We start from the raw sequence: 13540 nt of genomic DNA, 5'->3' as shown, positions 1-13540 counted from the left end.
AGGGGGACATGAGCATGATCATACGACTACATCTGTTGATATTTCACTAAATTTGCTGTCATCTACATTTATACCACAACCCGGCAGCAAGGGGCTGATATTCTTACCTAGCTTCTTTCTAGCAGTAGCAAAATTTCCATGCACACGCATAATAACCGTGTGCAGGAGCAAAAAGAAAAGCTTGTACTGCAGCATCACCAGCAGTATAGCTGCAGCCTGCAAAAAATTAGATATCAAGCATTCGCCCACCCAGATAGCTTATCAAGATCTATATACTATGTAAGCCTGTAACAACCAACATTTTGGTGCTCAACATAACACTAGTCACTCAAACAACAACCTTCTCTATCTAAGGGCCGGAAGAAAGTCACAGCTGCCTATTTACATGGTGTCCTTTATTCATTATTGCAGTGAAAAACCGCACATGATAAAACCCTAGGTTTGGTTATTCACTGAAGCCAACACGGGGTACTATAGAACCCTCAGCTTGGTAAGGAAGGCTGCACAGAAGTCCAGGAAAAGGAGCTGAGGCCCCATAACTCTCTGCATATCCAGCAGATACTTCTCGTCTCTGCTCTTGTAAAGCTGAAGAAAAGAAACGGAATCAGTAATTCGACAGCCAGATATACAAAAAATATATAATACATACCAAATACAACAGCTACACCATTCGAATGATACTATACTAGGCTAAAAGTATAATATATGGCTAACTGGTACTTTTTAGTATTTAAAGTTAAAAATTGCTGGTTCAAAATGGCATGAGCAGACAACACATATTGGCAACAATGCATCAACTCATGATTGAACCTAAAAGGTGAGGCATTCTTTTGTCATTCCAATGGGATCTTTAATCCAAGGATTTAACTATGACAACAATATTTAGTTGAATATCTAGAAAAAAAATATATTGCTGTAACAAACTTTTTAAGTCAGTAGTGCTAGAATTTGAAATTGCACACCTGGATTTCAAACTTGATCACAGCAGGTAACCTCCCGTTTACATCGCCATTATCCATTATAATTGAGTCATCAACAAAGCTGTGGTTGACATCTAACATATCAGTGGCCTGAGGATACCCAACGCTCCATCTGCACTTCATGTTGTACTGTCCATTCTTCTTCCAGCAGACATTTAAGTCTTCAAGTGCCTTTAGGACCTCAATCATTATCTCGCGAGGCTGAGCTCGAGACTGTTGGATAAGTGATATACGTCAGCACAAATTTCAGTGTGTCACAAAAGTAGTAGTAAAAGAGAACATCATGCAAGACCTGAAGTCCAAGAGCCCATTTTCTTTCAACAGGATAATGTGGGCGCAAACCACTGGCATGAGGATCACTGCTTCCTGGGAGATAATGCCTTGTATTTGAACTTGCTGATTCTGATGAAGCAAAGCGATTAAGATTCCTCTCCTAATGAACCGTAAGGTCAGACAGTTAATTAAACATTTTGCAATTTATGTCAGACAAAAATGGTGTAAATTTGAACTAACCAATGATTCTTGATAGTCTGCTCCCAGATAGCCACTGGTAGCTCGGAATCGATTGTCCAATAGCAAATAATATGCAACAGTTGCCTGGAAAATGGTCTAAAATCAGCAATATGATAATTAAAAAGGATGAACAGTTCATTTGCTTGCATATACCTCATTTTGCAGTCTATTGCGCAGAGATTCACACACATGGTCCTTTTCATAACCCAAGTTTACAACGTCTTGAAGGGTATCTTCATCAATCTTCAAAGAAGGTCATATATCAAGATATTAGCAAAGTGGCAAGATAATTATAAAAAATCAAACATGTAATAAGTGATATTGCAAGTGAAAACTTATCTGCTTCTTTTACATCTCATGAAGGATTTCTGCTAAGATAAACTACTACTAGCAAGAAAATACTCCACAAACCTCATATCATAAAATGTTATTCAAGATGCCTTTCACCACTGCTTTATACGGTGTTATGTTGGCAAAACATTATTTATCATACTCTATAAGTATATCTCAAGAAAATTATATTAGTATATAAAGTTTGATACATTAATGAACAACTCGTTAAGAATGTGACACAAAGGAAGTACCATTTTGGCTTGCTGTGCTGTGTCTGGTGGAGGCACTGCTAAGTAACGAGGAAGGCGAATCTGAAACCATTGATGCTCTCGAATTTCACGAATTGTGATTCTCTTCATTGGATCAACAACAAGCATCCTTGGGATCAAATCCCTGGCCAGAGCAGATAAATGACTTGGGAGAGTATATATACCACCCTGGAACACCAAACAAGCAGGTCAAATACTCAAATATACAGAATAATAATAAAAACTTAGATATTTTAAGGACCATCTAGTCAGCATAAGAGTTTATAAGGTCTGGCTAGCCTACATAAATTTATCTCACCTTTATCTTTTTGAATAGGTTGGGGATATTCTCGTCATCAAATGGAAGAGTACCACAAAGGAGAGCATAAAGGATCACTCCACAGCTCCATACATCAACCTCGGGTCCAGCATATAATTTACCAGAGATCACCTGCAAAGGGACCATAATACTATAATAAGAAAAAATATTGCATGTAAAGGAGCAAGAAGATATAGTCTCACAGTGATACAAAAAAAATACCTCTGGAGCAGCATAATTCGGACTCCCGCAGCTTGTCTTTAAAAAATGGCCATCATGCATGACATTACTCAAACCAAAGTCAGCAAGCTTTACGTTATACTTTGAATCCAGTAGCAAGTTTTCTGGCTTCAGATCACGATGAACCACCATGTTTCTGTGGCAGTATTCAACCCCAGATATAATCTGTTCCATAAAATTTTACCTTCTAAATATTAAGAGAAATAATGTATATGTATTCAACAAAATCAGAGCAATGAAAAACTCTAAGTTCCCATAAAATAATGTATGTCCCTCTCTCCATTTCAGGTTAAAATCACATGCTAATGATTACACCAACACAGTGAAGACTTAGGAATTAATCAAAAGTTTGATTTAGTACATCACTCCATCCCACAAATTTAAAATTCAATGATAAGGTTAGAAGCTAAAAGCAAGCCGATTACATGCGAACCTGAGTCAATTAATTATGAACACCACACACAAAACCTCCACACGACGAATATGAATGGCATGCTTATGCTCCATAGGTTTTGAATGATGAAAATAAGCAAGCATTGAAGTTGGAAATAAATGCTAAAAGAGCACATTTAACAAGTGAAAGAAATGAGTAAGGTCAAGTACCTGCTGGAAGATTCGGCGAGCCTCATCTTCCTGCAACCTGCCTTTCTCAACAATGTAATCAAACAGTTCTCCAAACTTGCAGTACTCCATCACAACATATATATCCGTAGGAGTGTATATGACCTCATAAAGGCGAATGATATGGGGATGAATGAACAACCTCAATATCTTGATTTCTCTCTTTGCTGTAAACAAGAAACAATAAGAAAAAAATGAAGTCAGGCCTTAGCATTTGGCAAGCATGAAATTCCAGATTGTAGAATTTCCAGCTCAAAAGCATTCAAAGAAGGTAAAACCATAAAATTTCTTCTTTACCAGGAAGAATGACTACACTCACAAGCATTAGCAGGAAGTGAACTTTCTTCTTAACAAACAAAATGTATCCTAGAATCAGTACAAATTTTGTCTCGACTATTAGATTAGCTCAAAATTTTGGAGACAGTTCACATATCAGACCACTATAGGAAGCAGGTAACATATGATCATGAACACAGAAGATAATAGATTGATTAAAGTGGTCTCTTTATAAAAGGAAGGTACCTTTCTCCTCCATTTCCATATTTCTCATTTGGCGACGGTTCAGGATCTTTATAGCAACTCTGTGCCCTGTAAGCTTATGCTCTGCAATCTTCACTTTTCCAAATGAACCAATACCTAAAGTTCTTCCTAGATTGTAGTTCTTCAGTGCCTCAGAATGCCCACCGCCTCTAGCATTTCCTTCCATTTTCACTGGCAATATAAAAGAAAACAACTAAGGTCTAGCATTCCACAAACAATTTTACACTTTATATGACATATTGATGACATGATGCAAACCTTTGAACCAAGGAAAAACATGACCCAAGATTCAAGTTGTGCTAAGCTTGTTCATTATACTAGGATGATGTATACGGTTTGTCACAGAAACCATGCAATATGTAATTGTTCGAGTTAACATGTTCACCTCAAATACAAGTTATGTATATCAATTCATAGTAACAACCCTTCATCTAACTGGTCGGTTGCATTTAGGGAAACATAAGCTTTATGCGCTAGGAGAGTTAACGGCACAAGTGGTCCAAATCATCAATGATCCTCACAACATTCAACTTATTCCCTTTCTAGAACCAAAAATCTAGCTAGAAAGGTTTGCCAAAATCGTATTGTCCAGGTGTGATAAATACCATCCCTTAGAACAAACCTAAACATGAGCTATAACCCACCACTGTCCTCTCAAGAGGGTTTGTGCCTAGCCTTCCTTCACCCCAAAATGCCCCAAGTCATCCTTTTGCCATCAGAACCCCCATCACTAGATCATTTTTAACACTGCGAAACTCATCTTCTCCACCCATGGTGCTGCTGCAACCAGGATATCAGCTTGGTGCCTTTGGTGGTGCAAAGAGATAGACAAATCATGAAATCCTAGTGCGTAACCAAGCTTTCTTAACATGGGAAACTTTTTGGGAACCATCAAACTGTTTTAGTATTAAGGTTGAGGCAAATTTCTAGAACAGAAGCTAGGGTTAACGCAAATTCGAGAAAAAAAGTGAGGATGTGCGTAACGGATGCGGTGGAAGCAGGAGGAGGAACGCTCGCTCGCGCTATGGATGAGGATCGGCGCAGGCGCAGGCGGCGGTGGCGGAGGATGTGCTCACCAGTGACCAGGATGGATGCGGGCGGAAGCAGCAGGAGGAACGACGGCGCCCGCCCTGCTCGCTGGAGGGATGGATGGGGATCGGCGCAGGCGGCGGTGGCGGAGGATGTGACTGCTCACCGGGATGGATGCGGCGGAAGCAGCAGGACGACGGCGAACGACGGCGACCCTGCTCGGTCGCTGGCGGGATGGATGGGGATCGGGGTCGGCGGAGGCGGTGGTGGGCTAGTGCTGCGCAAGTGGATTGCTTCTTGAACATCCCATTCCCACCTCAGCCGCTGCAAGTGGGGGCCATCCCATTTTGGCACCATTCTCTTTTTTTTCTCTCTCTCTCTCTTTCTGTTCTCCGTGTGCAGCCATCGCTTGGATTTGGATGGACGGCTCGCCGCCGGTGACGTGGATTGCTTTCGCTTTCCGTCGCCTCGTTGGCTCGTTGCTCTCGCACGCGTGGCGTTGCGATCAGGGTAGGTGGGGTGGCTGACACAGCGCTGATTCGGCGCGGCGCGGTGCGGAGCCGGAGACGCGATGACGCTCGCTGCACGGCTTTGCCAGATTTGTGTTGTGTTGTGCTGGTTTGCATGCTTGCGTGGCTGCGGCTTCGGCTGATAGCCTGCTACCGTGCTATGCAGTGTGGCACACGGTGCACTCACCGAATGGCAAAAGGCTCATGAGTCACGATCATGGCACGCACTGTGTTAATCCTTTCTTTTTCTCAACTCATCTCTCTCTTTTCATGTTCATATGCTTTTCAAATAATTAAATGGTACTACTATGTTTTGCAAAAGTTCTATATAAGAAAGTTGCTTTAAAAAAATCATATTTGTACATTTTCAAGTTTTTTTAAGTTAATACTTAGGCCTGATTTAGTTCCCAAATATTTTTCTAAAAACGTTACATCGAATATTTAGACACATACATGGAGTATTAAATACAAATAAAAATAAAAACTAATCATACAGTTTGTATGGAAATCGCGAAACGAATCTTCTGAGTCTAATTAGTCCATGATTAGTCATAAAGTGCTACAGTAATTCACATGTGCTAATAACAGCTTAATTAGGCTCAAAAGATTCGTCTCGCGGTTTCCATGTGAGTAATGAAATTATTTTTTTCATTCCGTATCCGAAAACCTCTTCCGACATCCGATCAAACTTCCGATGTGACACTGAAAATTTTCTTTTAGCGAACTAGACAAGGACTTAATTAATTACAAGCCTTAATTGTAACTCAGCCTTACAAGCGTGGCCCTTGCTCGCCAGCTTTGGCCAATAGGCTGAAGTATATTTCCCCTGTAATTTGGTCAATCATTTCACTGTACGATGGAAATGGTCGACTGCGTGTTGCTGCTTGAAAAAATCAATGTGCTGGGCGTATTGTTTAACACTAAAATAAAAGAAAATCTTTGGATGTCACATCAGATATTTGACGGAATGTCAGAAGGGGTTTTCGGATACGAATGAAAAAACTAATTTCATAACTTGCCTGGAAACCGCGGGACGAATCTTTCGATCCTAATTAATCCGGCATTAGCACATGTGAGTTGCTATAGCACTTATGACTAATCATAGACTAAGGGCATGTTTAGATCCCCTGGCAAAAATTTTCACTCTGTCACATCGAATGTTTGGACACATGCATAGAGTATTAAATATAAACAAAAAAATAACTAATTACACATATTGTGTGTAATTGCGAGACGAATCTTTTAAGTCTAATTGCTCCATGATTTGACAATGTGGTGATACAATAAATATTTGCTAATGATAGATTAATTAGGCTTAATAAATTCATCTCGCAGTTTACATGCGAAATCTGTAATTTGTTTTGTTATTAGTCTGTTGTTTAATACTTCAAATGTGTGTCCGTATATCCGATGTGACACGCCAAAACTTTTCATCCTTGAATCTGAACACAGCCTAATTATGCTCAAAAGATTTATCTCGCGATTTCCCCCATACCTCTAAGGCTCTAACTGTGCAATTAGTTTTTTTAGTCTATATTTAAAATTCCATTCCATGCATGTGTCCAAAGATTCGATGTGGTGTTTTTGGGAAAAATTTTGGGGAACTAAATCAGACCTTATAGATGGCCATAAGGCCCGAGACCCAGGCATGGCATGACATGACTAGTGTTGGGCCCATGCCGGCCCGGCCCGACACGGCACGATCAAAGAAAAATAATTAGGGATCTAAAATGGACTTATCTTATCTTAGCCATATAAGACACAACCAAAAAAGGATGCAAAATAGACTTATTCCAACCATATAAGACACAGCCCAAAGAGCTAAGAGGGGAAATATACTTATTCTATGGAGAAGCACGATGGGCTATCGTGCCTTCGGGCCGGGCTGGCATGGCCCGAGTCTTATTGGACCGTGCCTGAGCCGTATGTGCAGCCCATGTGTAGGTACGGCCTGACCCGACGTATAGGTCGGCCCGTGCCGAGCCAACTGACCTTGGCCCAGGCCCGGTCGTCCACCTATAGTTCTACTTCTCCAGCATGAGAAAAAAAACCTCCAGCAGGAGAGCAGGCTAACAAGGTCGTCCACTTGGCTCAATAATCTGATCTTCATTCGAACTTATCATGCTCGGCAGCTCGAGGACCAACACCCTCCCGCCACCTCCATCTGGATCCTGTCAACCTCCCAACATTGGCACCCGCCTAGCCATCTCCAGCGCGCCGAGCTCGGGGGGCTGGTGGATTTGACCCCATCTCCTCAACCACCACTGATAGCCCTCCCTCTCGTTCTCACCCAATATTACAATTACTATGTTATGCACTAGCGAATGTCTTCTCCCGTTGCGATAAACGGACATATTTGCTAGTATTAGTAAAAAAAACTTAGAAAATAGATTGATATGTTGTTTTTTTTTAAAAAAACATGTTGTTTAACAGCTTGAAAAACGTGTGTACGAAAAACTAGGGTGTAGAAGTTGGGATAGCTTACTGCCAAATGAAGCCTAAGATTTTCTATATTTCTATTCTAAACAGTCCAGAAGCCAAGGCCGAGAAATACAATATAATGATAAAAATGTCCCTGTTATGATAAATTTAGTTATGGCAATAAGACTACAGATACAATTTCTAAATTTAAGTAGTAACTAATATTGGATATGCCACATTCTATTATTACGAATCTGGACAAGTCTTATCGAATGGGACACACTGTCTAGTTTCGTAATTATAGGACGTATTCCATTTGATAAGATCTATCTACATTCATAATATTAGTATGTGTCTTATTTGAAAGTAGTTGATATATTTGTGACGGAAGATAAACTGTATTTTAAATTCTAGTTACTACTAATCCTAACAAATGCAGTATGATAATATGTAGTTGAAAATTTTCCTACACTAACTATAGAAGACAATGTTGTTGTACCTCCATATGATAAAATGACAATAAATAAAAACCTTAAAATAGGTAAAATTTACGAAAGTATACGTCAGCCATTTCAATAAACCACAGATAATAAGAATATGAAAAATATTTTAAAGTATTTCATTTTCCATCGGATTATGCCAATTTCCAAAGATATTCCATCAGGAAACCAAGCTGCAAGCCTACAACTACAAATTGACAACCTCCCCCTAATATCAAGGGACTAGCTAGTGAGTTGTCGACAATTTTTGAGGTCAAAACTTTCAAATTTTTTACTATAGGATTTGTCATCAATGGTTATAGTCTTATAGGGGAACAATCCACACTAGTACAATTTAGTGTCCAAGCTGATTGAACAACAAGAAATTGACACATGTAGAAGGGAAAAAAACTTTCAAATTCAAAAGTAATATACGCTCCTAAAAAAATTACAAATCATAATTTTATACAATATAACTACCCTATAATTATCATGTAATTACTATGCAACTAGGGTGTAAGTGCTATATAACTAGGATGTAAGTGCTATGTAACTACTCTATAACTAAGATGTAAGTGATACGTAACTAGGGTGTAAGTGATATATAATAAAAAATAATTATTACTAATAAGAAGGTGCATGGCTTAGCTTAACGTGTGCATCATGTTCGATGACTGTCTTGCCCATGCGATTTTTTTTTTATTCTAGCTGTATATATTGCACAAATCCTAGAGCACATGTAATAGCTAGAAAATCGAAAGTTTTCCAAAAAAGAACTGTCAACAGTTTTTTAGCAAAAACCGATATTCAACTCCCGCGAGAACCCATCTCCGTACCACACATCCTGAACCCCAGAGAGGAAAACCCTACCCTCCATCGCTATTCCCCAAAATGCCCCTCGCGCCATGCCCCTCGCCGCCCCTCCCCTCCTCCCCGTCGCCGGTGCGCGCCCCGCGCCGGGGCGGCCTCCTCCGCGCCCGCGCGGTGCGGGCGGCGCCCCGGCCGCCGAGCAAGTGGTCGCTGGGTAGCTGGCGCAGCCTGACGGCGCTGCAGCAGCCGGAGTACCCCGACAAGGCGGAGCTGGATGAGGTGCTCCGGACGGTGGAGGCGTTCCCGCCGATTGTCTTCGCCGGCGAGGCGCGCAAGCTGGAGGAGCGGCTCGCGGAGGCCGCCGTCGGGCGCGCGTTCCTCCTCCAGGGCGGCGACTGCGCCGAGAGCTTCAAGGAGTTTAACGCGAACAACATCCGGGACACCTTCCGTGTGCTCCTCCAGATGTCCGTGGTGCTCATGTTTGGAGGCCAGATGCCTATCATCAAGGTATAAAATTACCCCCAAATATCTTATTTATTCCCCTTTTTAATCATATCTTACTATAAATTTATCCCCCACTAACTCCTTAAGCTTAACATGCAAAGATGCCACATCATCATCCACTAACAATCATCACATTTAAACATCATGCAAACATGCTATATCTTTATAGTTTTTATAATTTAAGAGCTTTTCAAATACAAACATGTTAAATTATCATCCAAAATAATTCACAAAATGTTTTAATATATATCTTTATTATGTTTTATGATATCCTATATACTTATATAGTTCATCCTCACTTAGTTAGTGCTTAAATGATTAATCTATGGTCCAAATTATCTTTCTCATTTTTTCCTCTAATTAAGTCATATCGCATCAATTGTTTTTAGCCTTTAGATGATTAATCTATGGTCCAAACTATCTCCCTACTTTTCTTCTTCCATAAAGTCATACCACCTTACTTTTTACGTTTGAATCACCATTCTACATACTATTTAAATTTAAATTATCATAAACCACATTAATTTACTTAATCTTATGTTATCTAGCTATCTTACATGTTATTTTTTTTACTGTTATCATACTAAATTCCCGCAGCAATGCGCGGGGTTTCACCTAGTAATAATAATAATTATGTCTCGCTACAAAAACTGTAGATTTTTGTATTCAGCATCACAATGTAATGGGAAGAATTGCAGTCTAATTTACTGCACCTCGAATTATTTGACAAGTACTTATAATTTTTATGCATTTGTGAAAGAACTTACTTGTTCAATCACAAATGTTTACATTGTTGTTCTCTTGTTTTGTTGTACCAAGAACTGAAAGCCAAATCAATTTTGTTTTTCTGATCAGTTTGCACTACACTCACACAAAGGATTTATCGGTTTGTGTACACGATTAGATGAGTATATTTAGTGCATGTTCTTAATTAGGTTGGCACAATAAATCTTTCACAAGCGTCCTTTACTTGATGTTAAATACTGTAATAGAAGAACCCTTGTCCTGGTCGATATTCTGTATTGTCATTCAACTTCTGCAATCTTCTTTTGCTTGATTCTCTTTTTACAATGCAAATTAACTGTATAAGTGTATACTCTAATCATGATATATGTTTCAACTTTCAACTGTATGTACCAAAATTTCCATTGCTAGGTATTTCCTGCAAATGGAACAAATCTGTAGCTGTATCATGGATTGATTTTTCTTTTCTCCTGTTACCATGTTGTTTTTGCGTTCCTTTAATGCATTTCTAGTGGACATCGCACAGAATTGTATCACTTACTGTCTCACATGGAATATGTAGGTAGGAAGAATGGCCGGTCAGTTTGCAAAGCCAAGGTCAGATGGCTTTGAGGAGAGGGATGGAGTGAAGTTGCCAAGCTACAGAGGGGATAACATTAATGGGGATTCATTCGATGAGAAATCAAGATTGCCAGATCCACACCGCATGATCAGGGCATACTCACAGTCTGCAGCAACACTGAATTTGCTTCGGGCTTTTGCTACTGGAGGTTATGCTGCCATGCAGAGGGTAACACAATGGAACCTTGACTTCACAGAGCATAGTGAACAGGGTGACAGGTGGTTACCTTTATCTTAAACTGTCCCAACTCTTCATTGATTGCTTCTCAGATGAATTGATTCATGTAATTCATTTAAGCCACAGCCATATGCTCACCACTGCAATTCTTGTACAATGTTGAACAGGTACATGGAGCTGGCTCACCGAGTTGATGAGGCTTTGGGGTTCATGGCAGCTGCTGGTCTCACTATGGACCATCCTATTATGACAACAACAGAATTCTGGACATCACATGAGTGCCTTCTTCTTCCCTATGAGCAAGCACTTACTCGCGAGGATTCCACATCTGGCCTCTATTACGACTGTTCTGCTCACTTCCTTTGGGTTGGAGAGCGTACACGTCAGCTTGATTGTGCCCATGTGGAGTTTCTCCGAGGAATTGCGAACCCTCTGGGTATCAAGGTAAATAGGAATATTCCTACACTTGTCAAGACAGATAAATAGATAATGTATACCAAGTTCAAGCTTCATTTGAAAGTGCAGGTAATTCACACTTTGTCCTAAAGGAATTCACCCTAAACTCATCAAACTAAATGCAGGTCAGTGACAAGATGGACCCAAAAGAACTTGTGAAGTTGATTGATATCTTGAATCCCCAGAACAAACCAGGGAGAATTACTATCATTACAAGAATGGGACCTGAAAACATGAGAGTGAAACTCCCTCACCTCATACGTGCTGTCCGTGGTGCTGGCCAGATAGTAACATGGGTTACTGATCCGATGCATGGTAACACAATGAAGGCTCCTTGTGGCCTCAAGACTCGCTCCTTTGATAGAATCTTGGTAATTCCTTGCATGCCCTACAGCCTACTTTTCAGTATTTGCTTGTTCCTATTACTTCTCAGTGGTCTGTAACTGAGCAATAGTCTTATATTTGCTGGACAGCCTAATTGCATATGCACTATGCTGCTATGCAGTGAGAAGCTGTTTATAGGGTGTTTCATGATGGAACTAAACATTATAATATATCTGAAACAACATAGCTTTGTCAAAATGATGGTTCTCGTTTATGCAGAATGTGGTAGGACACTAGTGGCTAGAGTTTGCCAATTGCCATTCATATATGAATAACTATCAACACTTGAAACAAAATGCGTGTAAAAGTGCATGACAAAGAGCAATCGTCTATAGCTCTGTCATGGTTTCATGGACCTGTAATCTAGTTCATTTTCACTATGACTGGTATTACTTCGTTGTAGTAGTTTGGTTGTTCTCTTGCTATTCAACAGTTCCTATCATCTACCAGCCGTAGTTTAGGATAAAATCTGAGACTTTTCACTGCTATGGTTCAGTCCTTGGGAGAAGTATCGTACACGTTTAAACTTCTACTATACTATTCATTTGACATTAACATGACCGGCGACTTAAATCAACTAAGATGACTTATGTTGCCTTCTTGAAACCAGGCTGAGGTGCGCGCATTCTTTGATGTGCACGAACAAGAAGGCAGCCACCCAGGAGGGGTGCATCTGGAGATGACTGGACAAAATGTGACAGAATGCATCGGCGGGTCACGCACGGTGACATTCGACGATCTGGGCTCACGATACCACACACACTGCGACCCGAGGCTCAACGCATCGCAGTCTCTGGAGTTGGCGTTCATCATCGCCGAGCGGCTCAGAAAGAGGAGGATCGCCTCATGGCAGTTGAACAAGAACAGTCATCTGGGCAACATCCCATCTTTGGGGCTCTGAAAGTCATATATATACAGAAACAGTGATAAGAAAAGATCAAATACCATAGGCAAGCTGTGAGCTATCCAATTGTCTTGTACTAGCTGTTATGTCAAGTTTCGTTTCATGTTACTCATGTACTGCTAAACAAGTCACCCTCTTGATTTACCCTGTCATATAAATAAGAAATGCAAGTTCACCTTAATCTCGGTTTGAAACAGATTATTGAGCGAATTGTTTCTATAGATTATCTAGATAAATTAAATACTTTGATAAATAAGCTTAACAAATAACTAAAAACAAACGGTCTACGAAATAATAGAAGAGTTCTTTGATAAAATGTATTTTCCGAAGCTTGCAGTAAATAATCCGTTTTAACAAATGGAATAAAGAAAAGACCAACCTCGGTTCCGTACTCTTCTGTTTTCCTGCGCTGTGTAATGTCAAAATTCTCTAGTTTGTTTCAAGTTATTACAGATAAGTGAAGCAATTAAGCATACAGAGTACTAAGATTTTTGTATCGTACTATATTTGAACAATTTGCTTCTATTTTTTTTCCCTTTTGAGTTCTTCCGTTTCGACTAGTTTTTCCAAGTGTTAATGACGGCAAAGTCTCTGTGTGTAACTTTGTATAAATATAAGGAGACTTAAGCCAATTTGGTAATGCCGTAATGTACAAATTTGAATCTGATTGAAATTCGCCAAATTGAAACCCGACGGCTTAAACCCAC

At 40.0% G+C, this 13540-nt stretch overlaps 2 protein-coding genes across 2 annotated transcripts; one reads left to right on the top strand and one right to left on the bottom strand.

Annotated features, from left to right (window-relative positions):
• Nucleotides 1-233: 233 nt before the first annotated feature.
• LOC127781806 (serine/threonine protein kinase OSK4) lies at nt 234-5144 on the bottom strand. Its single transcript, XM_052308855.1, has 11 exons — nt 4871-5144; nt 3777-3965; nt 3237-3421; nt 2616-2798; nt 2394-2525; nt 2078-2263; nt 1647-1736; nt 1494-1577; nt 1273-1413; nt 963-1193; nt 234-585 (listed from the first exon to the last, which is right to left on the bottom strand). Exons 2-11 carry the CDS (start codon nt 3958-3960, stop codon nt 472-474), a joined length of 1530 nt encoding a protein of 509 aa, XP_052164815.1. The 5' UTR covers nt 3961-3965; nt 4871-5144; the 3' UTR covers nt 234-471.
• A 3911-nt stretch (nt 5145-9055) lies between these two features.
• LOC127781807 (phospho-2-dehydro-3-deoxyheptonate aldolase 1, chloroplastic-like) lies at nt 9056-13014 on the top strand. The gene is made up of 5 exons (XM_052308856.1): nt 9056-9549; nt 10853-11130; nt 11257-11533; nt 11671-11916; nt 12540-13014. The coding sequence occupies exons 1-5, from the start codon at nt 9124-9126 to the stop codon at nt 12828-12830; spliced, it is 1518 nt and encodes a 505-aa protein (XP_052164816.1). The 5' UTR covers nt 9056-9123; the 3' UTR covers nt 12831-13014.
• The last annotated feature ends 526 nt before the right edge of the window (nt 13015-13540 follow it).

Source organism: Oryza glaberrima, chromosome 8 (assembly GCF_000147395.1).
Source record: "Oryza glaberrima chromosome 8, OglaRS2, whole genome shotgun sequence".
In the NCBI taxonomy this organism is placed as follows: domain Eukaryota; kingdom Viridiplantae; phylum Streptophyta; class Magnoliopsida; order Poales; family Poaceae; genus Oryza; species Oryza glaberrima.
The sequence above is the reverse complement of the archived record's forward strand: the minus strand, read 5'-3'. Positions and strand labels throughout refer to the sequence as shown.

Coding starts and splice junctions, on each gene's coding strand:
- LOC127781807 (XM_052308856.1), top strand. CDS start 9,124: ATGCCCCTCGCGCCATGCCCCTCGCCGCCCCTCCCCTCCTCCCCGTCG. Junction 11,534..11,670: donor CGAACCCTCTGGGTATCAAG/GTAAATAGGAAT, acceptor AACTAAATGCAG/GTCAGTGACAAGATGGACCC. Junction 11,917..12,539: donor GCTCCTTTGATAGAATCTTG/GTAATTCCTTGC, acceptor TCTTGAAACCAG/GCTGAGGTGCGCGCATTCTT.
- LOC127781806 (XM_052308855.1), bottom strand. CDS start 3,960: ATGGAAGGAAATGCTAGAGGCGGTGGGCATTCTGAGGCACTGAAGAAC. Junction 2,526..2,615: donor CGAATTATGCTGCTCCAGAG/GTATTTTTTTTG, acceptor GTCCCTTTGCAG/GTGATCTCTGGTAAATTATA. Junction 1,578..1,646: donor GCAATAGACTGCAAAATGAG/GTATATGCAAGC, acceptor ACCATTTTCCAG/GCAACTGTTGCATATTATTT.